The following is a 25,972-nucleotide window of genomic DNA, read 5'->3' on the forward strand; positions in this document are numbered from 1 at the left end:
CTAATTCAATGTACCTGGTTATTATATAAATAATAATTGACCGCCTCGATTAGTTCCAAGGACACTTAATTGTAAAACAAAATTTAAAAAACAACCAAAAAAATGATAAAAAAAATAATAATGTAATTACAATTGCAACGTATTTAACATAGTGGAAACTCCACAACACAAAACGTATGTTAAATTATTTTCCAACATACTTCATAACATAAAAATTAAAAAATAAAATAATATAATCATAACTATACTATTTACATAATTAATAAATAATATTATCATTGATGCAATAGAAAATTAAAAAAAATGAAATGATGGACCCTGACTCATCGTGAAAAAAAATTTTTTAAAATCTACGAGATATCGAAGAAGAAGAAAAATAAATAAATACATAAATAAATAAAGGGAGGTCGTACTAGAAATAGCGTGCCGACATTTCGGTCCGGAAGTCGCGTGTCGACGTTAACTTCAAACAACCCTTTCTCTCTCTCTCTCTCTCTCTCTCTCTCTCTCTCTCTCTCTCTCTCTTTCATTTTCTGTGTCGATGTATGCATATATACGTTATGTGTATGTGTAAAAGCACAACCTCCTTATGAACCACCACTACTTTAACACAATCTCAGCACCTTTCCTTAACACTATACCTGTACAGGTAACAACGATTTAGTCACGAGAGAACACACTGAGAAAAAGCATAGAATATCATGTATAAATGTCTCTTGGTGTTGGTTACTACAGTTACTACCTTAACGAACTACCACGATTGGTCGATTCTCCTACAAACGTCGGAGAACAACCCTTCTACTTTTCCTTCGGCTTGAACGGGGGTTCGTCTTTAGAATCGTCAGGATTGTCGTAGTGGTAGGACGAGTCCTTTTAAACACGGGGTTATGAAGAATCCTGGACGACACTGATATTACTTATGATACATAATTAAACGTGATAACAATTTGATATTATTATAAAATATACAAGAATTTGTTGCAATCAATTTAAATAGATTTTTATTCGAGATAAAAGATCATCATCATTGTCACGTTAAACGTGGATAAAAAACTTTATCCGAGAACCATGTTTGACGTAACATGAGCAGTAACAAGAGATCATCACAAAGCAACAAAGAAGACAAGAAGAATACAGCAAGTAAAGAAGATAGTCCAGCTGGTGGTAAAGATGATGGTGCATCGATATCAACCGGTAGCAATGGTGGTGCAAGCGGTGAACCATCCCAACCTGGTAGCAAACCTGGTTCGGCAGGTGCTACTGCTAGGGAAGGTGCCCAAAGACTTTTGGCACTTGCTGCACGGGGAGAATGGCCACCCGTTGACCAATTGCTCAAATCTATGGAAAAGGCGGTACAAAATGCTGCCGAGGAAGGTTTCATTGCACCCCTGGCTGGTCTTATGGACCCGGTTTGTATATTTCATGTAACATTATTTTTTTTTATCAATTAATGATAACAAATGTTTAATCGTTTATTAACAGACGACTGGAATGACACCGTTGATGCATGCAGTTAAGGATAATCGTACAGGATTATTGGACAGGATGATAGAATTGGGTGCAGACGTTGGTGCACGTAACAATGCAAGTAACTAATAAATAATTTGTCCCCACGACCATGAATTTATTTTGTTCTTTAAAAGAATTGTAAAATCGAACAAGCACAATTTTCCCTTGACGAGTTTAAAATTACCCCAAAATTAAAATAGTTAGTTTAGATCATACAATGACATTGCCATTAAGATTAGTTCGCGTTTTACGTGTATGGGGTGGTAGTATACTGGTATATAATAATATCGCTTGACCAGCATGAGTTGGTAAAGGGGGTAAAGTTAGACACGGAAAGTGTACAGTTAATGATCTACCTCGAATCCGAGCAAAGTCGTGAGAGGGTGGTAAGATTGCGTGAAGAAGGGCCAAGGCCAAGGAGCTTGTTCGAGCCGACAAAAGAGTATGTAAGTAAGCAACTAGGACGCCGGTCACTTTAGTAGGACAAAAAAAAAGGGAAATCCGATAATCAAGCACAGAGATAAAAAATAGTCTACTGATCGAAATTCTTAACTTGAAGATTTATCAAAGTAACATTACCAACATTGTATGTTAATAAATTGAACATTTAGGTCCTACGAATTGAAATCACGATAAAATGAATTTCTTTTTGCAAAAAGGATATCGTGCAAATAGTTGAAAAGATTTAGAAGGAATTCGATAGAATTACCATATTTATGTTAAAGATAGAAATATAGTAACTCCTTGGTCTAATATCGACCACGGGCCACCGCCCTCCAATATAATTTTCAAAATTGCACGCTAATAAACCGTGATTGAAACCCACCATTGGTTGTGGTGGTACGTCCGATTAATGTTGTTGGGCGCGGCCAAGCACAATTTACGATCGTGTTGCTTTATTACTTTAGGAAATGTTTCTTTATGAATTAATCTACTATACAAAAGATTGGTACTACTACGAAAGAAACTATGGCATTTTTTGTTTTAGGACAATTACAATGCTTTGCACATTGCTGCTATGTACTCAAGGGAAGACGTGGTCAAGTTGCTTCTTTCGAAAAAAGGTGTTGATCCTTATGCTACAGGAGGGGTAAGAATTTCTAAACAAAACTAAGTTGAGCAAACCCTTAATTGTAATAGGATCTATGACAAAAAATATTTCATGAATTCTTAGACGAGACAACAAACTGCAGTTCATTTGGTTGCATCTAGGCAAACTGGTACGGCAACGTCTATTTTACGAGCATTGTTAGCTGCGGCAGGAAAAGACATCAGATTGAAAGTTGATGGTGTAAGTAGAAATGGCATCAGGAATTGTTTCCAAACTCAAAGTTCAATGGAACATGATCCATTGATTTTCCTGTTTTCCTAATAAAGATCAATGATACTTATTTCAAAGTTAAAAAGTGGAACGTTCGTGTAATTCCTTGCACCGAAGGTACGATTTCAACTTAATTCTTACTAAAGTTCCAATTGGGAGAAGATTAAAAAAAATGAGAAAAAAAGAAAAGAATACATTTCTCAACGATCCATGTTTGTTACTCGCGTGACACGAGCCTTGCAAATCGGTGAACATCGCTGCCTGGCACCGACCTACCCTTCTCTCTTCTTCACTTTTTCTTTATTCTCTTGGTCTCTTTCTTTTCCCTACTTTTCATACCAATTTCGTATCGATGACACGACTGTCATAAACATTATCCATAAAATATATCGATCAACGTTGCCAAACTTTTACGAGGAGAATCACGTTCGTTGGTTTTCTTGTATTCTGTCGAAATAAAAATTGATTTATCATACAATGTTGATGAAGAAAATATAATTGTTAAACAGAGAGGAAAGATACCACTTCTCTTAGCAGTCGAGGCTGGCAATCAATCCATGTGTCGTGAATTATTAGCTCAACAAGCACCAGATCAACTTCGTGCTACCACACCAGCTGGAGATTCGGCCCTTCATTTGGCTGCTAGACGAAGGGACATCGATATGGTTCGAATTCTGGTTGATTACGGTGCACCTGTGGACATGCAAAATGTATGTTAATTCAAAATCAAAATACAATTGGAATTCATAGAGCAACAAGTTTCACGATTTAACTTTACGACAAATGATAATCACATTTTCACGTAGGTTGTATCGACCCATTCCAATTTCATTACCTTAGGCATTTACCACCTCAAGAAATGCATGTTCATAAGCGTAATGAAAAAGAAAAAGTCATCATTCATTTTGACTTAAGATTATTACTAACATTTTTTTTATAACCTGCCCACACACACCGAATTACGTTACTTACGAATATTTAATCACTGTCGTTAATGGTGGGAGGGTTGAAGGGTATGCATGCGTAATGTATGAGCCTAATCGTCGCAGTGCGTATACGAGTTCAAGTCCAGTCCAGTCCAGTCCAGTCCGAGATTAGGTCTTTAGTTGTTCATAAGATCTATCAGGAGACACTTCGTAGGTTCTAAAAAAAAATAGATTCTATCAATTGCAACAGGGTGAAGGTCAAACGGCGTTACATATCGCAAGTGCCGAGGGTGATGAGATTTTGGTGAAGTATTTTTACGGTGTCAGAGCATCCGCATCGATCGCTGACCACCAAGACCGAACTCCTATGCACTTAGCTGCGGAAAATGGTCACGCCACGATAATTGAATTGCTTGCCGATAAATTCAAGGCCAGCATCTTCGAGAGAACGAAAGACGGCTCCACCCTAATGCATATAGCATCTTTGAACGGTCATTCGGAATGTGCAACGATGCTCTTTAAAAAGGGCGTGTACTTGCACATGCCCAACAAACGTGGAGCAAGATCTATTCACACTGCAGCTAAATATGGTCACGTGGGAATCATCAGTACACTTCTACAAAGAGGAGAAAAGGTCAATTATATCTCCTCTAATTATGTTTGTTCAAACAGACAAATTAATCGATGAAATTAAACAATATTGGTATGACATTAATCTTGGCAGGTGGATGCAACAACTAACGACAATTACACGGCATTGCACATAGCCGTGGAAAGTGCCAAACCGGCAGTAGTTGAAACTTTGTTGGGTTATGGTGCTGAGGTACACGTTAGGGGTGGCAAACTTCGAGAGACACCACTTCATATAGCAGCACGGGTTCCAGACGGTGATAGGTGTGCATTGATGTTATTAAAATCCGGAGCTGGGCCCAATTTGACGACGGACGATGGACAAACACCTGTTCACGTAGCTGCCAGCCATGGGAATTTGGCAACTTTGTTGCTTCTTCTCGAAGACGGCGGTGATCCTATGTTCAAGTCTAAAGTACGAGAACTATTCAACATTTGAGTTACTCTTATTTATGTTTCAACGATTATTGCACAACAAAAACATACTAGACACTCAATGATGGCACTGATGTACGTATTTTTATAATTCACAGGCAGATATATGTTCAGATGCATCGTATTGAAAAGGCCCAGTTAGTTTTTCATTTTTATTTTTGATATTACGATTCTATTCGTACGTTTTTGTTTGTTGTTTTGTTTAGAACGGTGAAACGCCTTTGCATTTGGCCTGCAGAGGATGCCGAGCAGACGTAGTCCGTCATCTGATCGAATTTGTGAAACAAAACAAAGGACCAGAAGTGGCAACAGCTTACGTGAACAGCGTTACGAATGAAGGAGCCAGTGCCTTGCATTATGCCGCTCAAATAGAACCATCGGAAGTTGTAGTACCGGGTGATGATCGTGCAGTTGTACGTGCACTTTTAGAAGGAGGTGCTGATGTCTCGTTGCAAACAAGACAAGCACAAGAATCTGCTTTTCATCATTGTGCCTTAGTCGGAAATAACGAAGTATTATCAGAAATGATAAGCCATATGTCGGCAACGGAAGTTCAGAAAGCTTTGAACAGACAAAGTGCGGTTGGTTGGACACCTCTTTTAATAGCAGCTCATCGTGGTCACATGGAATTGGTGACAAATCTTTTAGCTAATCATGCCAGGGTAGATGTTTTCGATTTGGAGGGTAGATCAGCCCTACATTTAGCTGCGGAACATGGTTATCTTCAAGTCTGCGATGCCTTACTGGCAAACAAAGCCTTTATCAATTCTAAATCTCGCGTTGGTAGAACGGCATTGCATTTGGCAGCAATGAACGGCTATTCCCACTTGGTCAGATTTCTCATTCAAGATCATGGAGCTGCGATAGATGTGCTTACACTTAGAAAACAAACACCTCTTCATCTGGCAGCAGGTGCTGGCCAATTGGAAGTGTGCAAACTTTTATTGGAACTTGGTGCTAGCATAGATGCTACCGACGATCAAGGACAAAAGCCGATTCATGCAGCTGCCATGAATAATTATGCCGAAGTTGCTCAACTTTTCCTACAAAGACATCCAAGTTTGGTGATGGCATGCACGAAAGATGGAAACACGTGTGCCCATATAGCAGCAATGCAAGGAAGCGTTAGAGTGATCGAGGAACTTATGAAATTCGATCGTCAGGGTGTAATATCAGCGAGAAACAAGTTAACCGAGGCAACACCACTTCAACTAGCTGCAGAAGGTGGTCATGCGGAAGTAGTGAAAGCTTTGGTAAGAGCTGGTGCTTCCTGTGCCGATGAAAATCGTGCTGGGTTTACCGCGGTACATTTGGCAGCTCAACACGGACACGGACAAGTTTTGGAAGTGATGAGATCATCTCAATCATTAAGAATTTCAAGCAAGAAATTGGGTGTTACTGCGCTCCACGTTGCTGCTTATTTTGGCCAAGCTGGTAAGCCCATTTAATATAATTTTCTAATCTTCCTAAAGCTATTAAATCAATTGATAGTCAATTGCAAAACTCGGTCGGTAGTTTAGTTCAACTGAAAAGTTTCCCTAACATGCTTTAATCTATAAGTTATCATACTAAAACTGCAGTATTATTCGTGTATTTAACTATCATCTATCAACGGTAACTGGTACGAAACATTTGAGTTTGGCTTCAGTTAGAAAAAGGGTCATCATACCCATGCGTGATTCCAGCAAATCGTTTTTCACCATACCCTTCTTACTGCTCGTATTTTGACATATGTACATTGAGGGATAGGATTTTCGCGTGACTATTTCGACTATGGTCTAAAGTCAAAAGTAGTGATCGGTAATGTCGCCGAAAGTGAGACTTTCCTCGCTGACGACGAATATGGTCACGCGAAAAACTATTTTGTTGCGTTGCATAGATTTTCTTTTGAAACTTATCCATTGGTACAATCTTTTTCGTGCTAAAGAAAAGTAATCGTTAATTCGGTAACAAATAGTTTCACTTATTTTTTAAAAGAAAAAGAAAAACAATAAAAGATTGTTGTTGCAACATTCCTCGAATAAAATAATAGTTATCGTGTGCTCGCGTAAAACACGATCAAACGATTAAACGAGAAATTTCCTTGCTCATAGGAATTTCCCCAGGATTATAATATAAAACTAACATGACTTTCTAAGAAAAATCGACCAATTGTGTTCAAGCTTTATTTTAAAACTTAATGCGACGGTCAAAAGTTCAAGACCATTTGTTCTACCTAATCGTAAATTCCTGATCTCAAAGTATAAGATTTAGATGTTGCTGGTCACGAACTTAGAAACTGCATAACTCGCTCGTGCAAGAATGTTTAAGTACCGTTTTGTTCAGTCCAGTCACGTTAATCGTTTGTATCTTGTCACCTCAAATATCTGCCGACCTAAATTCTATGAACAAAAGGAACTAACACTGATTCGATTCATTTCTTTTTTCTAGACACTGTCAGAGAATTATTGACAAACGTTCCTGGAACTGTCAAATCCGATCCACCAACTGGTGGTTCCTTGGTAGGAGAATTAGGAAGTGAATCTGGTATGACACCCCTTCACCTGGCAGCTTATTCAGGAAATGAAAACGTCGTTCGATTACTTTTAAATTCTGCTGGAGTACAGGTAATCAATAATACCAATTTAGTACCTAAAATACACCTAAACAAAGTCAAATAGTACAAATAACGATCGATATTTTTAGGTAGAAGCAGCGACAACTGAGAATGGATTTAACCCTTTACATCTGGCATGTTTTGGTGGACACATAACAGTGGTTGGTCTTTTATTAAGCAGATCGGCTGAATTATTACATAGTGCCGATCGTTACGGGAAAACTGGATTGCATATAGCAGCTACACATGGACATTATCAAATGGTCGAAGTATTGTTGGGTCAAGGAGCAGAAATAAATGCGACAGATAAGAATGGTTGGACTCCATTGCACTGTGCTGCACGTGCCGGTTACCTCGAGGTTGTCAAATTACTCGTTGAAAGTGGAGCTTCACCAAAAAGCGAGACAAACCTTGGCTGTGCTCCGATTTGGTTCGCTGCTTCCGAAGGCCATAATGACGTTTTGAAATATTTAATGGAAAAGGAACACGACACTTATGCACTTATGGAAGACAGAAGGGTAAAGTTTTTTTTTTCTTGGTTTTAACAAGGCCAATGATAAAAAAGATGTTAGAGAACCACACCCTGATTATCCTCTTAACGCTTATCTTTTTAAAGAAAACTTTTCTCATTGTTAAAAATCGATATTTCAAAGTAATAACTTAGCACTTAACGCGACTCGTACACGCGATATGGTATTGCAGTTATGACCTTTTATCGAATATTCTTTCTTAACTTGTGAAATGAAATCTTACAAAATGCTATTAAATTTAAAGTACGTATTATTATGAACGATTTATATGGATCCAATTAATAAAAATTGTTCTTTCATATCACGTTTCATTTATCTAACAATGTTTTATATTTCTTTTCATTTTAGTTCGTCTACAACATGATGGTTTGCAGCAAGAGTAACAACAACAAACCCATAGAAGAATTCGTTCTGGTTTCTCCAGCACCTGTAGATACCGCTGCCAAACTATCTAACATTTATATGAAATTATCTGAGAAGGAAAAAGAACGTGCAAAAGATTTGATAGCAGCTGGAAAACAATGCGAAGCTATGGCAACTGAATTATTGGCTTTAGCAGCAGGTGCCGACTCGGCTGGTAGAATTTTAACGTCGATGGATCGAAGAAACGTTGAATTTTTGGATGTGTTGATTGAAAATGAACAGAAGGAGGTGATAGCTCATACAGTTGTGCAACGTTATCTACAAGAACTTTGGCAAGGTAGCCTAAATTGGAACGCTTTCAGAACGATCCTACTTTTCATAGCATTCCTGATCTGTCCACCAGTATGGGTAGTTTTTGCTTTACCACTTGGTCACAAGTACAATAACGTACCTATCATCAAATTCATGTCCTATCTGACGTCTCACATTTATCTGATGGTTTTTCTGATGCTGGTTGGAATAACCCCAATATATCCAGTCGTAAGACCAAATCTCTTACCTTATTGGTACGAGTGGTGTCTTCTGGTGATGCTATCGGGTCTTTTATTATTCGAACTGACCAATCCCAGTGATAAAAGTGGTCTTGGATGGATTAAACTAGCAGTACTTCTCTTTGGTATCTTCGGTGTGGCCTTTCATCTTATGGGATTTGTCATAATCAAACGTATCCATTGGCCAACGTTGCTCTATCTAAGAAATCAACTGTTCGCATTGAGTTTCCTGTTAGCTTGCGTTCAAATCTTGGACTTCTTATCGTTCCATCATCTCTTCGGACCATGGGCCATCATCATCGGCAATCTCATGAAGGATCTCGCCAGGTTTCTCGCAGTATTGGCTATCTTCGTCTTTGGATTTTCCATGCACTTCGTAGCTCTCAATCAAGCATTCCAAAACCATGCAAATCTTCAGGAAGCTATCCAAAAGGACAAGGAAAGGAAGAATGCATTTCACGACGGTAAGTTACAATGCACTTATATGATGAGTGGCTTGATCCGAGCCAGCTCTTAGAGCGTTTCATTTTATCTTATATTCGCTCTATACAAATTTTACTGCCGAAGTTACAAATTTATTTATCATAATATTCTTTTTCTTATATTTATCCGTTAATATGATCGCATATATAGATGGTAGAGCGGCCGTAGATGTTAACGTAGGTTTTAGATTTTAGAAATGAAAATTGCTTGAAGGCCAATTAATTGATTAATACAACAACAACAACAAAAAACAAAAATATAAAATACAGAATTATTTTACTACGACGTAGCGAGTGCTTTTCTCATTGGTACGTCTCATTGACGTCCAATTAATTATTATGAAGCAAAAGACACTGTTTTCTGTAGCAGATCATCCGTGCTTCTTCTGGTAATTCGTAGTTCACTTTGATTTATAACGATAATTATTTTATTTAGAAAATTTCATGTTCGATTAACAATCGATGATTTCTCGGATACGTGAAATATGCAAATGTTACTATACTTTACTCGTGTATATATTTATAAGTATGTATATATATATATATATATATATATATATATATATACCAAATGGGGAAAAAAAATTAAACTAGGGAGGGTATATATATACTATATGAAACTTTTCAGTGACTAATGAAACTGATTAAAACTCTTAAATCAAATTATTATACGTTCGAATGAAAATAATAGGAATGTGGTCGAAATAATGTTGATGTTTGAGACGAGACAATGGCGTAATTGGAACAAAATTACAATGATAGATTTGTCGGTGAATATAACTTCGGAATGGAATATGGAGACGCCATCAGCGGCGGCGAATCCTCGTCACTTCGGCCGCTTCAGGAAAAAGAATGAATGTTGTGACGATAACTCCCGAGAGAGTAAGTTTTGACAGATCGACAGGAATGACAAAAGCAGCAAATTGAGAACAATGATAATATGAAAAAAAAAATATATTAAAAAAAAAAACTGCAACAAAGTGGCACGTGCGCAAAAACAAAATTTGGAATGCAGGACACGCTCGATGTCAGTGTCGTCCCGTTTTCTGCATTGTGCATCTTGACCGATGTACGCCATATGTCTGTGTGTGTGCTGCCTGCAAAGACTGTGCTGCCTGATAACAGCAAATATTCTGCAAAATCGACGAGAACTGTGTTTCTTTTTCCATCCGTGCATTTTCGCTGCGATTCGGACAGGGACAATTTGTTAATAACATTTATTTTTTGTTTACTTCTTCTTCTTCTTCTTTTTCTGTATACTTTCGCAGGACTCCATGATTATCCTTCTATGTTTTGTAATCTGCCACAAAATCACCAAAAACATTTATTTATTTACCAGGAAAATTTGAACTGTAACTTGTTATTATTATTTAAAATATAAAACACACACACACACACAAAGTACTTCCGAAACGCAGCGTACGTTTTATATGTAAATCACGATAAACAATTCAGAGCTATGATTCACTGTCGGCATGTCGTCGGAACGCCAATTTTCTATGTGCCGTGTTACTTGCAACCAATCAAACCCCTGTCTCTCTTTAACCCCTTTTTCTTTCCCTCGATTTTTTTCTGTGTTCATCCGTATTTTTTATAACTATATAATACGTTTTTACGCGTTTTTTTCGTCGAAGAACCGTAACTCGCGTTTTACGACTATATTAATTGTAAAGATAATAATGAAAACAAAAAAGAAGAAAATGGCAAGAGAAAGGAATTTTTTTTAAAATGCGAAAATTATCGTTATCTTTACGTTCGATTCCATATTTAAAAAAAAAAAATTAAAAAACCCTCTTTCCCAAGTGTTGTACTACGACCTAACTTCGATTTTGTCGAAGGCCAATTGTTGACTAAAAAACTGGGTACGTTGAACATTATTGATAAAAGGCAATTTCATGATAAAAAAAAAAAACTATTTGCATGCATATTTCTCATCGCATTTAACATAAATTTTGAATCATTTTGAAAAGCCAAGAATCATCATCTCTACTATCATATCAATGAGATTTTTGGATGATGCAGATGTTAAAAAAAAACATGATCTAATAATTTGCATGTTGCATCCTTTCACTCACAGCAATACCAATACCAAACACGTATCTATATATCGTGGTGTATTCCGGCACGCGTTTTTCATTATCAAAAAAAAAAAACGCAGGAAGTGTGAGGATCATCTAGAAAAGGGATTTACCATAAAATCGAAAGAATCGATTGGGATTCGATGAAAGTGTGGCTGGCTCTGTGTTCAAAAGGATCTCTGCATCTTGAAGCATCTTCGATTTTAGCTGAAAAAAAAAATATATATATAACATAAATACACGTGACGCATGCTATGCGTAGAGAAGAAGAAAGTATATAAAAATCCAGGACAAAAAAAATAAAAAATAAAATAAAATCAATATAAAATTTGGCATGAACTCAACGTGTTATATTCAGCCCGAGCATGACCCCACAATCCGTATAAACAATAAAGCATGAAGCATGTTTGTTCGTTCGTTCGTTCATTCGTGTGTATGTATTCGTTATGATAAAAAAAAAAAAAAACACGCGAGTCAATTCGTAGTGAGTACCACCAAGTAGCCCCACCAGCCTGCCATGGCACGAAAAAGCAAGCGAAAAAGAAAGACTGCAAAAAGAAAAGATAAAGAAAATCAAGATGCCTCTGTGTACCTCGAATTCCAGTAAAGATGAGTCCTATTCTTGCCTTCGAGTATCTATTCTTCGCTGTCTTCGGCCAAACAACACACAGCGAGCTCAAAGTCGAGGCCAATCAGCCGGACTGGACCTCGGTCCTCTTTAAGCTGACCTTCGGCGTGTACATGTTGGTCTCAGTAGTGGTGTTAATTAATCTTCTTATTGCCATGATGAGCGACACCTATCAACGGATACAGGCACAGTCAGATATTGAATGGAAATACGGTCTGAGTAAATTGATCCGTAATATGCACAGGTAAGCCTGACATTTTTATTTATTATTTCAATTAATATTTTATCTTATCGCAACTAAAATCTTTAGTTTCATTTACCTGATCAAATTTAGCCTAGAACGATGATATAGATCTTTTATTTTCTTTACAATCCACTGAGTGAGATTGCTAACGTTAGAACACATTGACAACACCTTTCCATGTTGCAGAACTACCACAGCTCCATCCCCGTTAAACTTGTTAACAACCTGGATCGTGTACTTCATCAAGGTATGCAAACAACGTGCTGCTAAACGCAAACGACCGTCACTGGTGCACATGATGGGTCTTCAACGTACCGGTCGATTGTCCCCAAGATCCAAGATGGGTGCAAAGTGGTTGGCCAAAGTCAAGAAGGGACAGGTTCGACCTAAAGACAGTGTGGCACTTTCGGTAGTTCATTTGAGTCCGTTAGGAAGTCAATTGTCATTTAACAGTGCTACCAGAATCGAGAGTGTCGTTGATTGGGACTCGATAAGGAAAAAGTATCTTGCTTTGACCGGAAACGAGCCTGAAAAAGAAGAAGATAAAGATAAGGATGACAAGGACAATGATAATGATAACGAGGACGATTATGGACCTACTGTTTCAAATCCTTCGATGGTTCCAACTACGATGACTACCTCACCTATATAAATGTAATTTCTCGCGAGCGTGAAAATTAAGATAATAATTTTAGGTCTATGTAGCTGACTAAGAAACAAACAAACAAAAAATAAAAAAGAAGAGGAGAGAGAGATAGAAAAAGAGACAAAAGGAATGAGAGTGAACGAGCTTTTCGAAGGATGATCGACTATATGATTTTAGAAGCTAAGTAAGTCTACGTTACGTAGCCTACATGTGCCTGTATTTATACCAAATAAATGTCACTTTTATTTTTACGGGTTTGGGATTGCGTCCTACTCAGTCAGCATGGCCAAAAACGTGCGTTTCAGATCGTTTGCATCGAATCATCTACACTAACTCGACATTTCATTGTATGTGGCACAGGAACATATCCTTAAAAAAAAATAAAAAAACGAAATTTAGGTCTTATCTCATCTGTTTGACGTATAATGCATGTCCTAAGTTACGTGCAGATTGATTTTTTCTCATGTATTCGGCAGGAACGAAAGGAGCCTATAGTGTGTGAATGCATTGACGTAAAAAAAAAATCAAAAACGTAGGTCCTTAGAACGACTAACGATCATCACCAAAATAATTTTAAACAATTGTTAGCCGGCACTGGCATGACACATGTCAGAGAGTAAACAATGCAAGAGAATGTTTTTTTTTATAAATTATCTGTATGATGTATAAGCTTATTTATTTCTCGCGTCGATTTGTCTTATCAGATATTTTGTTGGCACGTATTTCCAGTCAGGATGAACCCGATACTAGCAGTTGAATTATTATTCTTCGCCATCTTCGGACAGACAACTCATGAGCAGTTCAAAGTCGAACCTAATCAACCCGATTGGACCACGGTCCTATTCAAGCTCGCCTTCGGAATTTACATGTTGGTATCGGTGGTCGTATTGATAAACCTCCTGATCGCCATGATGAGCGACACTTATCAACGGATACAAGCTCAATCTGATATCGAATGGAAATACGGATTGAGCAAACTCGTTAGAAATATGCACAGGTAACGATAGCGAGTTTAAACTAAGCTTCGTTAGTTGAATTTCTCAATCATACATTCATTTACTCATTCATTTATTCGTTCCTTAAATGATGCACACTGTTACACCAAAATTGATAATCTTTCTTGACGAAATAGGACAACTACGGCGCCGTCACCCCTAAATCTTTTAACTACTTGGCTAACATACTTCTTCAAAGTCTGCAAAAAACGTGCGGCGAAAAAACAAAGACCATCCTTGATGCATATGATGGGCTTGCAAAGGACCAGAATGTCACCACGTTCGAGAATGGGTGCAAAGTGGCTTTCAAAGGTGAAGAAGACACAAGTAACGCACAAGGACAGCGTGGCTTTGTCTGTGGTACACTTGAGTCCATTAGGAAGTCAACTATCTTTCAACAATGCGATTAGAATCGACAATGTTGTGGACTGGGACGTTGTCAGACGAAAATATCGTGATCTATATGGTGACAATGTTGAGAAAGTCGCCGAAGAAGCTAAAGAAGCTATAGAAACGGATCTTTTAGCTGCCTTTGAGGAACCATCATCAACCGGTCCAACTAGAAACGAAACTTCTGGTTTACCAAATGCCTGATCAATTGAAGAGGAACTTTTAAATTAATCTCTGATCGACTAGATAATTATTTGTACTTTTTATCGTTCGTATGAACTTAAGACTTAAGATCTTATTTTCTTTTTTTTTCAAATAAACGATTAGATCTCGATTTGTATTAGTGGTGTACGGTTTTCATTACGCCTAATCCCACGTCGATCCACGATCTAATCGATTACGTGTAACATATTTTAGAGGCTACCATGGAAATACCTGTCTGCTTAGGGAACCACCTCAAGTTATGTGTTACGGTTAGTCAAATTGTAATATGTAATCCTACATATATACACAATTTTATATTATTTTATCTCTCTGTTATGAATTTTATAATCGATTTCTATTTGTATTTGAAGGTAGAATTGAGGCTGCATAAAAATGTAATGAGTAGTAATGCATGCACTGCAAAATGTGCTGACGTTACTCACAAGAAGTGATTTTAAGAACGAAACGTTGTTAAAATTGGTCACGTAATTAGAATGCATCCCTGATCGTGCCATTGAACAATTATGAGTGTATCAAACTTGCCTGTAGTATTTCACGTAGCGTAATTTACTCTCGATGTGGCATGCGAAATTTCGAAGCTTGTCAGCTGGTATTCTTCAATTTTCATGCCCCCTTTCTCTTCCCCCGCCCGCCCTCAACCCACAAAGAACTCAAAAGAATTTTCATTTCATCATGCACACGCGATGTGTCTACATTTATCTAATTATTATATAAAATGTATGTAAGTAGTTATACTGTTCTCAACGCTGTGCTAATTGATCATTGTGCTCACATTTTTTAATATCACTTTCATGCATTTAAACGTTTATAATTCATAAATATATTTCTCTTATGTATTTACTACGATTTAATTAACATTTATTCTTACACATATCATCGCATGTTATTTAGGTTTATTAGAAACGATCAATCGATTACGAATGAATGATCTTTAACTTAAACAAAAAAAAATGAAATCAATCAGTACGATGGAAATGAATCAATCAATCATTATGCGACAAATCAACGCTTAGATCATTAAGAAATTAGGAACGTAGGATATCAGTAGACACATAGGATCGTTGCGAGAAATCTTTCTCTTTACAATATTCATGTTAATGAGGAACAATTCTATAACAAATTTGATTTTTTTTCAGTCAAAGTCAATCCCATCGAAATTACGGAAAATCTTTTCTTCGCGATCTTTGGGCAAAAGGATACCGACGATTTCACAATTACAGGGAGGCAACAGTTGCAACCAAAATGGACGATATATCTATTCAAGGTTGATGATTTGTTTTTTAAAGACTTATTTATCATAATATAATAATAATTGAATTTAATAAACGTTTATTATTTAGGTATCATTCTCTTTATACATGCTGGTCACCGTTATTGTCCTGATCAATCTTCTAATTGCTATGATGAGTGATACTTATCAAAGTATCCAATCGCAAAGTGATATTGAATGGAAATACGGACTCAGTAAACTTATACGTAAAATGCAAAAGTAAGTATTTTATACGAGGAATAATAATAACACAAATTTCACCTTTGTTTGCTCTTTTCTTTCTTCGAGAACGCGAACTGCTCCCTCGCCGTTGAATCTCTTCTCCACGTGGATAATATATCTTGTAAAAATGTGTACAAAGAAAAAAAAATAAGATGAAGAAAATGAGCGTGATGCATGGATTAATGAGGAATCGTACACTATCCAAAAATTCATTTTTTCGAGTAAGTTTTAAATAAATCAACTTTATACGGTGTTGTGTGGTGAATCTAACGAAAATTTTCTTTCTTTTTATAGAATAATAAAATACTTTCATCGGATCGCAACAAGAACGACGTTGATTTTGGTTTACTAAATTTGAGTCCTTTTCAAAGTCAATCATCTTTAATTCAAGTGACGAAAATTGACAACGTCGTTGAATGGGAGATCGTTCGTAGGAAATATAGGATGCGTTTTGGAGATGAAATAGAAAAACCTTCGGAAGAGGATCAAATTGTCAATGAATCGTAATAAGAATTAATTTCCAATCAGTGGTTCCCTGTACCACAATTGTAAACATGTTAATTAAATATACATACATTTGTACAACCCTAACAAATAAACACTTCTCTCGATGTTTCTTATACCTTTTCAAATAACACCTTTACCAAACGGTGGTTGTGCGTTGGTTTCTAAGAAAAATGAACCACGAGCATTCCAATTAACATTTTCCCCCATAAATACCATGGTCGAATTATTCTTGCATTTTCCTGCTTTAAATTCAATCCAACTATTGCATTGAATAGCACCGAATGCTAACGGATTAATGATAGATTCGCCCATTAAATCGTGAGCTCTAGCATGACTGCAGTATTCTGATAACAACAGCCATAAGTTAACATTTATAATAAAAAAATATAAACAAGTATTCAAAATTTTAATTTAATCACTTACGAGCTGAGAAGATGGGACATCCAGGTTGTCTAAACGTTCCCCCATTCGGATAAAAATCAGCATGACCAATTGATCTGATGAAACCAAGCGTTCCTGCACAAGTGTGTATGATATCCACGAATTTGGCATCTCTAGAATCTAAACGAATTCTTAAATCGTTTAAACTCGAAGATTCGAAACCTGGTCGAGCTGGATCCATGCCAGTTATTCTTCCAATTGTTCCAGACACTTCCATACCAGCAAATCCAGCAACGTGAGCTCCTAAACTATGTCCTACTATGTGCACATCGTTCAAGGAGAGACCCGCTTGTAAGACAAGAAAATCCAACATTTCTGCTATGTACTTGCCAACCTGTATCAAAAATACATCCATTAAGAATTGTAAAAACTAATGATTTATTTTCTATAAAAGTTCATAAGTTTCAAACAAACCTGGCGAGTTAATTTAGCAGCAATCCAATACTCTTTCAACGATGCTGGAAACCAGTTGACACTAATGACATTATAATTACCAACTGTTAAGTAATTTTGTCTAAAATCTTGCAACCAATAAGTATTAGTACTGTCAGTCCAACCATGAATGAGTATCTTTGTAGGATTTTCAGAATCAAACGAAGATTCCTTTAATCCTGTTACATCATCCATTTTTAATAAAAATGCTTTTTCAGGATTGTTTTTCGTATAAAGCTCAAATGTAACATCTTCGGATATTAAATTCGGATCGAATATGTTATTTATGATTGATCGATCATCTTGAATTGTTCCCATTGGATTAACGAGAACATCTGAAAGTGCTTCTGCCAAAAAGAATCCTTGAGACTTCTCCGCTGACAAATGACGTTGCATATCATTGCTCCAACTTTTTGATAAATCTGTAAATATAACAAATATTTACTTTAGATAATACTTCATAAATTAGAAGAAATGATTTTTTAAACTAAGAAAAGTTGAGCAAAACTAATGTAAAATATTTACTTGAAATGAAAAGAAATAAAAACAGAAAATAAGCAAGGAACAACATGATTACGTTTGCTAAAAAAAATACGAAGTACTGTGTTTTATATATTTGAATCTTATATAAGCTTACAATTTTTTATTCTTATAAATTTGATTAAGTAAAGTAATGAGATCAAATTGTTCCTTAACTAATGATTTTGATCTATCAGTTCCGTTGCAAGTACGCCATTACGCAAGAAATATTTTTTGTTTTGTATATATTCAAGCAAATTCTACTCACTTGATTTTATTTATAAATATTATTGATTCTTCTTTAAACAATATTCTATTATCATTTAAGAGTTATCTGTCTTTCCCGCTTTCTTACGTTTTTTGTTTAAATACTCAAAGAACATCAGCGACATCTACAGTGTGATGTAAACAAATCCGATGTAATAACCTGATATTGATGCGTTTCTGTAAAAAAAAAAAAAAAATAGATAATAATATTTAATTTAGATAAAATAATGTATACATAAAAAAAACAACAATATATTAAGATAGTATATGCTTCGTTTTGAACATGCATAAAATGTTTCATTTAAATTAAATGAATAAACAATATGGACACAAATAATTACTGTAATACACACTGCTTCATTTCTAAATAATTTCTAAATAAAAGTACAATAATATAAATATATATATTATATATATTCAATTATTTTATATTATTTAATATTAGTGGAAAAGTTAATACATATATATATATATACATAAATATATAATAATATAAATAATGAGCTCACACGGTAAAGCGGAGACTGAAAGATTGAAACAAAATTTGGAAGAACAACTTGATAGATTAGTGCAACAATTAGAGGATCTTGAAGAATGCAAGTAAGAGAATAATATATAAGTAAATAAAATATATTTATATTATTAATAATTTTTTTTCTCAGAGATGAAATGACTGAAGAGGAATATGAAGAAACGGAAAAAGAAACCATAGAACAACTACGTGAATTTAATGAATCATTACAAAGAATGATTTCTGGAAATATGACTCTAATCAATCAGTTTGGAGCAATGCAATTGGTATATATAAAAATATTTCATATAATAAATTATAATGCAATATGTAAAATAGAATCTAATATAATTTGTACAATGCAGGCAACTCAAGCAGCAATTAGTGCAGCTTTTAAAACACCTGCAGTAATTAGAATGTTTGGTAAACGTGAACCTGATCAACTTAGAGAACGCCTTGCTCAAATAGAACGAGATAATAAACTTGGAAAATTAAATAAAGATGTTGCTGATAGGTTACGTGCTGAAGTACTAAGTGCTTTGAGACAACTCGGAGAAAAATTGGATCCATCTGAATTACAATTGTTAGAAAAGTTTTCCTTAAATACCATAGATGCAACAAGTTATGTGCAAGTAACGGAGACTGCTGAAAAAGGTCAAATGGCTTTAGAAGTAGTTGGTAAAGAAGTTAAAGCTACTCAAAGTACCTAAATTCTTTTTAATCGTATCTAATATATCAATATATACTCCTCTATATATTTTATAATATCTATGTATATTATATATATATTTTCAATATGATTTGTTTAAAATAATATTCATTTACATTTTTATTAGAATATATCGTATTTTCAATATCATTTCAAAAAAGAAAAAAAATATATATATATATAACGTCTTGTATAATTAAGATCTACAATTTTGTAATTTATTTATTTATTCAACCTAAACTCTAATATATAAATTCAATGATTATTCATACAAATGTAGAAGTTATATTAATAAAATAAAATTAAATAAAAGAACTTCCTAAGAATGATTTATATTTACTAACAAAATTATTAAGTATGAAGCAGTGTGGAATGAGTAAAAATATTGGACTAGTATGTTGTAAATTTGCTTTTGTGCGCACATACTATTTTTTTTTTAACTTGATTAAAGTATCATTAATTATTTTTATTCACAAACCTTGTGACTTATTAAATATACTTATTAATTACTTAATATTGTGTGATGTCAGAATTGTTAAGATAATAATATAAGAAATATTCATATATAAACAAACAAAACAGTAAATCTATATAATAGATTATCTATTAGATTAAATACTTAAATGAAAGTATAAGTAATTTGTTCATTTTATAATTAAAAACTTTCTTTGATACATCAACATTTCTGTAAAATCATTAATCATATGTGTGTTTTTAATTTGAAATTAATAATCGTATATGTTCTTTAGTATAAAACACAATTATATAAATTAATGATTATTAATAACTAAAAAAAACATTTAATAAATTACATTATTTAGTATTATATAACACGATTGAAAAGAATAAATTTCTACTTAAAAAATACTTTCATCTAAGAAATCTCTAGAAAGAAACGATAAATTGTGGTGTTAAGAATATATACATTACTATATTTTTTTTCTTTTTCTTTTCTTCAAAAATAAAATACAAAAAGAAAAGAAGAAAACTAGAGTTTTTTATGTTTCTTATTCTATAATGAAATCATATTATTATATAAGATTTTTATTGCACCTTATAATTAATTAGCGTTTACGCCGACAAACTCTTTTGTGTTCACGTTGCCAATGAACTTGTTGACAATCTGTACTACAATAAGCTGTATTCCAACAGCAATGATATATTGCTTCTGCTTCACAATTATAACACTGCAATGAAAACATACCATACATAATATATTATTAATTTTCTATTTATAAATATTATAAACATCAGTTCATATATATGTGCAAAATAAATACCCATTGTTTCTTTTTAATTTCGGATATAATCTGTTGATGTCTATCAGTTAGTTGTCTCAACTCTTTAGCGTGTTCTGCTTGAAGTCTCTCCATCTCTCTGCATTTATCGAGTTCCAATTCTCTTCGTAGTTTTTCTAATGCTGTTGTTATAGGTTGTTCGGATGTCCTACGTTCCCTTTTAATCTGTAATGTTTTATATATAACAAATAAAAATATATTTTAAAATATGTATTATTATATTATTGCACATTTTAATGTTATACCTTCGCTGGTATAACTTCTGTTTGAATTTGTTCCGTTTGCACGAGAACACATTTGGATCTTGGTTCTTGAGAACTAGATGTTACCATATCTTCTTGGGATCCTTCCTTTTTTAAACCTTGTGGACACGTACTGGATATTTCTCTTGTGGGTTCATCCTCTGCCACTGCTAAACGTGGTACCGTTCTTTCTTCGCTTCCAGCTTTACTTTTTGGAGATTTATTTCCCGTTGTCTCTCGAGACGCCATTAAGTCTGCATGACCATCAGTACTTAGACGTTCAACTTTAACTCTTAAATCTTTTATAATCGGTTTAGATAGATTACTTTTGAGAGAAGTTTCTTTCAAACTTCCTGTGTCTGTGCGTCCAATTTTAGCAGCTTTGGGTCCCTCATAGTCACTCATATCTATTTCTTCTACAACCTTCCCGGACATTTGTAGTAAGTGTTGATGATGTTTCAATTCTTCGAATGCTCTGTTCCACGCTGTCGATCTCTTTATCTATGAAATAATAAATAGTAAATGATATGAAATAGATCATTGCAAAATTAAAATTGAAGTGCAATGATAGGAGAATTACTCGCATTTTCTATTTGTGTTTTCTTATAGGCATATTACCTTTCATTTCTTTCCACTTGCCCCACTCAAGGCTATGCAAGAATTCGTTGTTAAGATAGTTATATATCTAAGTGCAACAACAATTTTTTTAAATTAGTTTTTTCTCAACTGTTCTCTCCTATCAAGTCAGTGATACAATAAACTGTTAACTGGATGTAACCTAAACCGAGAATTTTCAAAGTGGTCGCGTAACAGTTCTCGCGTGTACAATCCCAGAACATAACAACGAATATATTTACCTGTAAAGATAGTAAGCTGACACTAATTGGCCGAATAAAAACTTTCTCTATGTTAGCCCGCATGTGATGTCCTCCAAAGAATCGAACATCGTAGACATTGCCATTAATTTGCATAACTTTAGCTGGCCAGTAAGGATATCCTTTTTGTTTAGCATAAACAAGTTCATGCGGTGGGTTGCATGGTATACAGAACCACATTTTCTCCGATTTCTCATTTGATATTCGGTAACAGTCTGCACACCGACGAATTTCTTGAAGATCGTAACAGCAATCTTGATACATTGTGTTGCCCATTTCTCCAATTATACTGTGAGCTAGAACATTTCATAAAATATATATTAAAATACATAATATACATAACTTTTTATGTTATATAACATATAACTCTAATATTTTACCTCCATGATATAACAGAATATTATGAAGAATATTGTGTGCATCTGCTTGAAACTCTGTTAAATTTTTGTACTCTTTTTTGTTTATTTTAGAATCCATAATAGCCAAATCCATATGATTTTTGATAAGAAAACCAGGACGCCATGCATCTTCACCTTCACTTATCCAAGTAGGTCCAGAAAAGTTACTTGTTGGCATATCAATGAGATCGTTATTAAACACTATAGTACGATTTGTTATTTCTAGTGGTAACTTTGCTTTTAAATGACCACACGTGAAAGTAAGTATATGATTGAGATCAGATTTGTCTGAATATGTGTCGGTTTCTAATTTCTGAAAACATATTTACATTTATGTTTATTAATTGTATATTAAAAAATGTTTTATCTAAAAATATGATATTAAGATTTTGTTTTGATATTCACCTCACAAAAATCGCACATTTTTACTTTTGGATTTGTAGGCACATGACAATTTGAATGATATACTCTATAACATTTTTGGCAGCATTCTACCAAGCCAGCTTTTTGACATTTATAGCAATACCAATCGTGATCAGTTTTTTCTGGTGGTTCTATTGGTAATCTGTAACTTTCTTGTTCTATTCCTGTCTTCGATGGAACTTTTTTTAAGATAACAAGTTTATCTTCGACAGCTTTGTTCAATTCTTCTTGAGCTTGTTGTTCAGTAATTCCATAAACACGTGACAAGTGTCGTACCATGCGTTCATTGCTGGGTAAACTTCTTTGATGCACTGTTATTTTGATGGCATCCCATATACGTTGAACTATAAAAGGATCAGTTCTCCGACGAATAGACATGATGAATCAAGTACTGAAAACAAATCAAATAATATATTAATATTATACTTAATAAAACAATTGTTAATTGTATTGCATTTCCATGGTACAATTTAAACATATAATTCTAATATTGTATTTTACACCATAGAAATTATTTTTAGTTAAAAATATGCTATTTATTACGAACATCATATCTTTGCTTCAATGTATTATCTAATATCAGACCCTCATATTCGTCACCCACATGCAATTACTCTAACAGTAGTTGAACAAGTTAGTTACAGTCTAGAAATTCTTTTCCTGACAGTAACCAACCAACAGTTTTATACGCAATAAACAATTATTTTTCAAGAACAATTTAACTGTATAAAAAATATAGTTTTGATAGAGTGACAAAATGAATATGATAACAATTGCCATAGCAGGATACGTGCTACTGTTCTTCAATTTTATTATATTAGTGATTCTTATTAAAAAGAAGTTTAAGTGTCAAAAGGTATCTTCATTTTATATTTTGTCAACATCTGACATATTAAATTCAGTAGTTACAGCAATATTATTACTCATAAATCATGCAGATATGAATGTCAGTACTAATTATTTTTATAAAAGTAAAAGAATGTTAAATATAAATATTAAAGATAAATATTCAGACACATTTTTGCAATTTTATGATACATATAATTTAACTGACATAAATTATTCTGATTTAACGATATGCAATATTAAAAATCTATTAATGCACAATGCTATGTTCCTAATGCCTTTTACAAATGCATTTATATCATTAATAATATTGTCTATACAATGTAATTTAAGTGCTACATTTATCAGTGATAAATATAACAATTATTTCCAATCAGAAATAAAAATGGAAGAAAATCCAATAAAAATGTCTGATAATATTAATTATTCTGAACAACATAACATTGAAATTATAGAAATAAATGATACGAGTTCTACAAATGAAGAATTAATAAAATCAAAAGATATATACAAAAATACAACTACTATGAAAATGAAAGAAATGATTCCACAATTTTTTCATGATACAAAATTAAAAAACATCTCAACAACAAATAAAGGTATTGTTGGAATGAGTGTATTGAGTCAATGGTTGATACCAATTGTTACTACTGGAATTTTATATTTTGCTGATTATCAAAACATTGGAATAATGTTGCAAAATGAAAATGTTAATTGCATGTACGAATCTCCTTTTTCTTTTCATAATTGTTTAGAAACAAATGAAGATACGAAACGTAAAGTTTCTCAAGAATATTCAACTATTTCAATACCAGTTTACAATGATTATGTCAGTAATTTAAGTTCGATACAATTGTTTGATCTTAACGTAACAGAAAATGAAATAATCTCCAAAATATATAATATTATGAATTCAGCATTAAATAATACAAATGATTTGGAGAATAAAAACTTATTACCCATAGAAAACAACATAGATATAAATAACAAGACTAATCCTGAAACAAATTCTAAGGAATGGGTAACAGTAGACAATTTAAATTCTTATAATTGGTCTGATATTATTGTCGAACATGAAAATAATTTTCAAATGGAAGATGAGAGATTCGAAGAACAAATTACAAAATTGCTACTACCATTGAACACTTCTTTGATTCCTTTCAATGTATTTGACAAAAATAAAATGAATAATAACTTATCTCATGATAATGATCTTAAAGATAATAAAAATGAAACTAACTCGTTAGTAAATGATAGAAATAGAGCGGAAGAAACTTTGTTATTAACTAAGGAACAAATTCTTTTAGATATTGTTTCACGAATAAAAAATAGTACTACTATAACAAATAAAAAGAAAGGAACCAAAACTAAAAGAAGTGGACAACGATATTATAATATTGAAAGTAATGATTCTACGACAGAAATGACAACACTTGTTAATGAAAATTATGAAGATGTTGACAAATTGTTTGAAATTACTGCCACGTGTACCATGGATAAATGCATTATACCAATTAAATTTGTAAGGTTGTATTTTTTTGCACTTATGTTTATAATATATTTCTTACCAATTATCTTGTCATCCGTTCTACAAGTACGCAGTCAATTTATTTGTCAAAATGTGTTGAGCAAACTAAAAGAAAAAAATACAATTAATTACAATACTTCTCATAATTCTTTTTTAAATACGGAGTACAATAATAAAGAAACAAAGTACAGGTGCAATCATGTTCAAATATATGACAGCATATTGAAAGAATCATTACAAGTTGATAAATTAATAAGAACAATTAAAGTATCTTTAATAATTGGTATAATACTATGGACACCTATCTTTTTGCAAACAATATTTAAAGTATTCTTATGTATCAATGTATCAACGTGGATTACAGATTGCACGTTTCTATGTGCTATACTCAATGATATCTTAAGAAGCATTTTTAATTTAAATATAGTTACAACAGAAGAAACTCCGAAAGTCTTTAACAAAAAAGAAAACACTGTACATCCCAGTGACACATAATATGACACTTACGATTACAATAATATCGTTTATTTTTAAGTTAACTATAAATTATCTTAATTGATGTATTGTGTTATTATAATTTCATAAACTTGTAGAATACAATAACAATAGAAAATTAATAGAAATGTTAATTATAAGTTAATTAAATTAAAATCGAATTAAATTCGATATCATTGATTAAGCTCACAGTATCACAGATTTTTATAATACTTTATTTAAATAACACTGAACTATTATAATCTTGATAACTAAAGTCTTATGTTCATGCAAACTTACATTCGTTTAGAGATAATGGATGATCCTTTCGTGCAAATATTCTTCTCGTGAATTGGCAAAAAAAAATAAAAATTTTACTAAATCTATCGATTTTCTAATTGATTATTGACACTAACTTTTTAAGGATCATTCAATTAGAAAATAAAATTCATTATGATGTC

At 33.6% G+C, this 25,972-nt stretch overlaps 5 protein-coding genes and 1 long non-coding RNA gene across 19 annotated transcripts; 3 read left to right on the top strand and 3 right to left on the bottom strand.

Annotated features, from left to right (window-relative positions):
- Positions 1-61: 61 nt before the first annotated feature.
- On the top strand, positions 62-16,262 carry nompC (no mechanoreceptor potential C). Of its 4 annotated transcripts, XM_089176420.1 has the most exons (14): positions 62-1,409; positions 1,483-1,584; positions 2,498-2,599; positions 2,684-2,800; positions 3,340-3,540; positions 4,007-4,390; positions 4,481-4,801; positions 5,028-6,255; positions 7,252-7,427; positions 7,507-7,935; positions 8,296-9,325; positions 10,106-10,225; positions 13,669-13,936; positions 14,072-16,262. In XM_089176420.1, the coding sequence occupies exons 1-14, from the start codon at positions 1,083-1,085 to the stop codon at positions 14,526-14,528; spliced, it is 5,262 nt and encodes a 1,753-aa protein (XP_089032546.1). In that variant the 5' UTR covers positions 62-1,082; the 3' UTR covers positions 14,529-16,262. The 4 variants fall into 4 exon arrangements, with proteins under 4 accessions (XP_089032546.1, XP_015184206.2, XP_015184205.2 ...); XM_015328720.2 differs by lacking the exon at positions 10,106-10,225 and having other exon boundaries at positions 14,072-14,528; XM_015328719.2 differs by lacking the exons at positions 10,106-10,225; positions 14,072-16,262 and adding an exon at positions 12,026-12,293 and having other exon boundaries at positions 12,480-13,670.
- Positions 2,897-9,002, bottom strand: LOC149033565 (uncharacterized). 2 transcript variants are annotated; one of them, XR_016178000.1, is made up of 3 exons: positions 8,870-9,002; positions 3,353-3,523; positions 2,897-3,277 (listed from the first exon to the last, which is right to left on the bottom strand). It is a non-coding gene; the product is annotated as an uncharacterized LOC149033565 (long non-coding RNA). The 2 variants fall into 2 exon arrangements; XR_016178001.1 differs by lacking the exon at positions 8,870-9,002 and adding an exon at positions 3,803-3,978.
- On the bottom strand, positions 12,729-18,348 carry LOC107070477 (pancreatic triacylglycerol lipase). 7 transcript variants are annotated; one of them, XR_016177916.1, is made up of 6 exons: positions 17,947-18,185; positions 17,404-17,843; positions 16,972-17,323; positions 16,665-16,892; positions 16,081-16,159; positions 12,789-12,820 (listed from the first exon to the last, which is right to left on the bottom strand). XR_016177916.1 is itself a non-coding variant. In XM_089176549.1 (5 exons), the coding sequence occupies exons 1-4, from the start codon at positions 17,990-17,992 to the stop codon at positions 16,669-16,671; spliced, it is 1,062 nt and encodes a 353-aa protein (XP_089032675.1). In that variant the 5' UTR covers positions 17,993-18,185; the 3' UTR covers positions 12,729-12,820; positions 16,665-16,668. The 7 variants fall into 7 exon arrangements, 6 of the variants coding, with proteins under 6 accessions (XP_089032675.1, XP_089032671.1, XP_089032678.1 ...); XM_089176549.1 differs by lacking the exon at positions 16,081-16,159 and having other exon boundaries at positions 12,729-12,820; XM_089176545.1 differs by lacking the exon at positions 12,789-12,820 and having other exon boundaries at positions 15,862-16,159.
- On the top strand, positions 14,657-16,638 carry LOC149033566 (transient-receptor-potential-like protein). The gene is given in 6 exon segments (XM_089176599.1): positions 14,657-14,797; positions 15,686-15,813; positions 15,890-16,038; positions 16,108-16,174; positions 16,176-16,262; positions 16,336-16,638. Coding segments are annotated over 6 exon segments (654 nt in total). The 5' UTR covers positions 14,657-14,787; the 3' UTR covers positions 16,549-16,638.
- On the bottom strand, positions 18,240-25,889 carry LOC107070476 (zinc finger MYND domain-containing protein 11). 3 transcript variants are annotated; one of them, XM_015328722.2, is made up of 9 exons: positions 25,812-25,889; positions 25,078-25,142; positions 22,646-23,054; positions 22,223-22,553; positions 21,825-22,138; positions 20,971-21,468; positions 20,708-20,890; positions 20,481-20,614; positions 18,240-18,384 (listed from the first exon to the last, which is right to left on the bottom strand). In XM_015328722.2, the coding sequence occupies exons 3-8, from the start codon at positions 23,039-23,041 to the stop codon at positions 20,492-20,494; spliced, it is 1,845 nt and encodes a 614-aa protein (XP_015184208.1). In that variant the 5' UTR covers positions 23,042-23,054; positions 25,078-25,142; positions 25,812-25,889; the 3' UTR covers positions 18,240-18,384; positions 20,481-20,491. The 3 variants fall into 3 exon arrangements, with proteins under 3 accessions (XP_015184208.1, XP_015184209.1, XP_015184207.1); XM_015328723.2 differs by lacking the exon at positions 18,240-18,384 and having other exon boundaries at positions 19,422-20,614; positions 20,971-21,221; positions 21,294-21,468; XM_015328721.2 differs by lacking the exon at positions 18,240-18,384 and having other exon boundaries at positions 19,422-20,614.
- Positions 18,417-19,742, top strand: LOC107070478 (protein LZIC). 2 transcript variants are annotated; one of them, XM_015328726.2, is made up of 3 exons: positions 18,417-18,807; positions 18,870-19,005; positions 19,084-19,742. In XM_015328726.2, the coding sequence occupies exons 1-3, from the start codon at positions 18,707-18,709 to the stop codon at positions 19,426-19,428; spliced, it is 582 nt and encodes a 193-aa protein (XP_015184212.1). In that variant the 5' UTR covers positions 18,417-18,706; the 3' UTR covers positions 19,429-19,742. The 2 variants fall into 2 exon arrangements, with proteins under 2 accessions (XP_015184212.1, XP_015184213.1); XM_015328727.2 differs by having other exon boundaries at positions 18,663-18,803.
- Positions 25,890-25,972: the final 83 nt, after the last annotated feature.

This window comes from Polistes dominula, unplaced genomic scaffold (genome assembly GCF_049000335.1).
Source record: "Polistes dominula isolate Pdom_NZ unplaced genomic scaffold, Pdom_raw_medaka contig_32, whole genome shotgun sequence".
Lineage (NCBI taxonomy): Eukaryota > Metazoa > Arthropoda > Insecta > Hymenoptera > Vespidae > Polistes > Polistes dominula.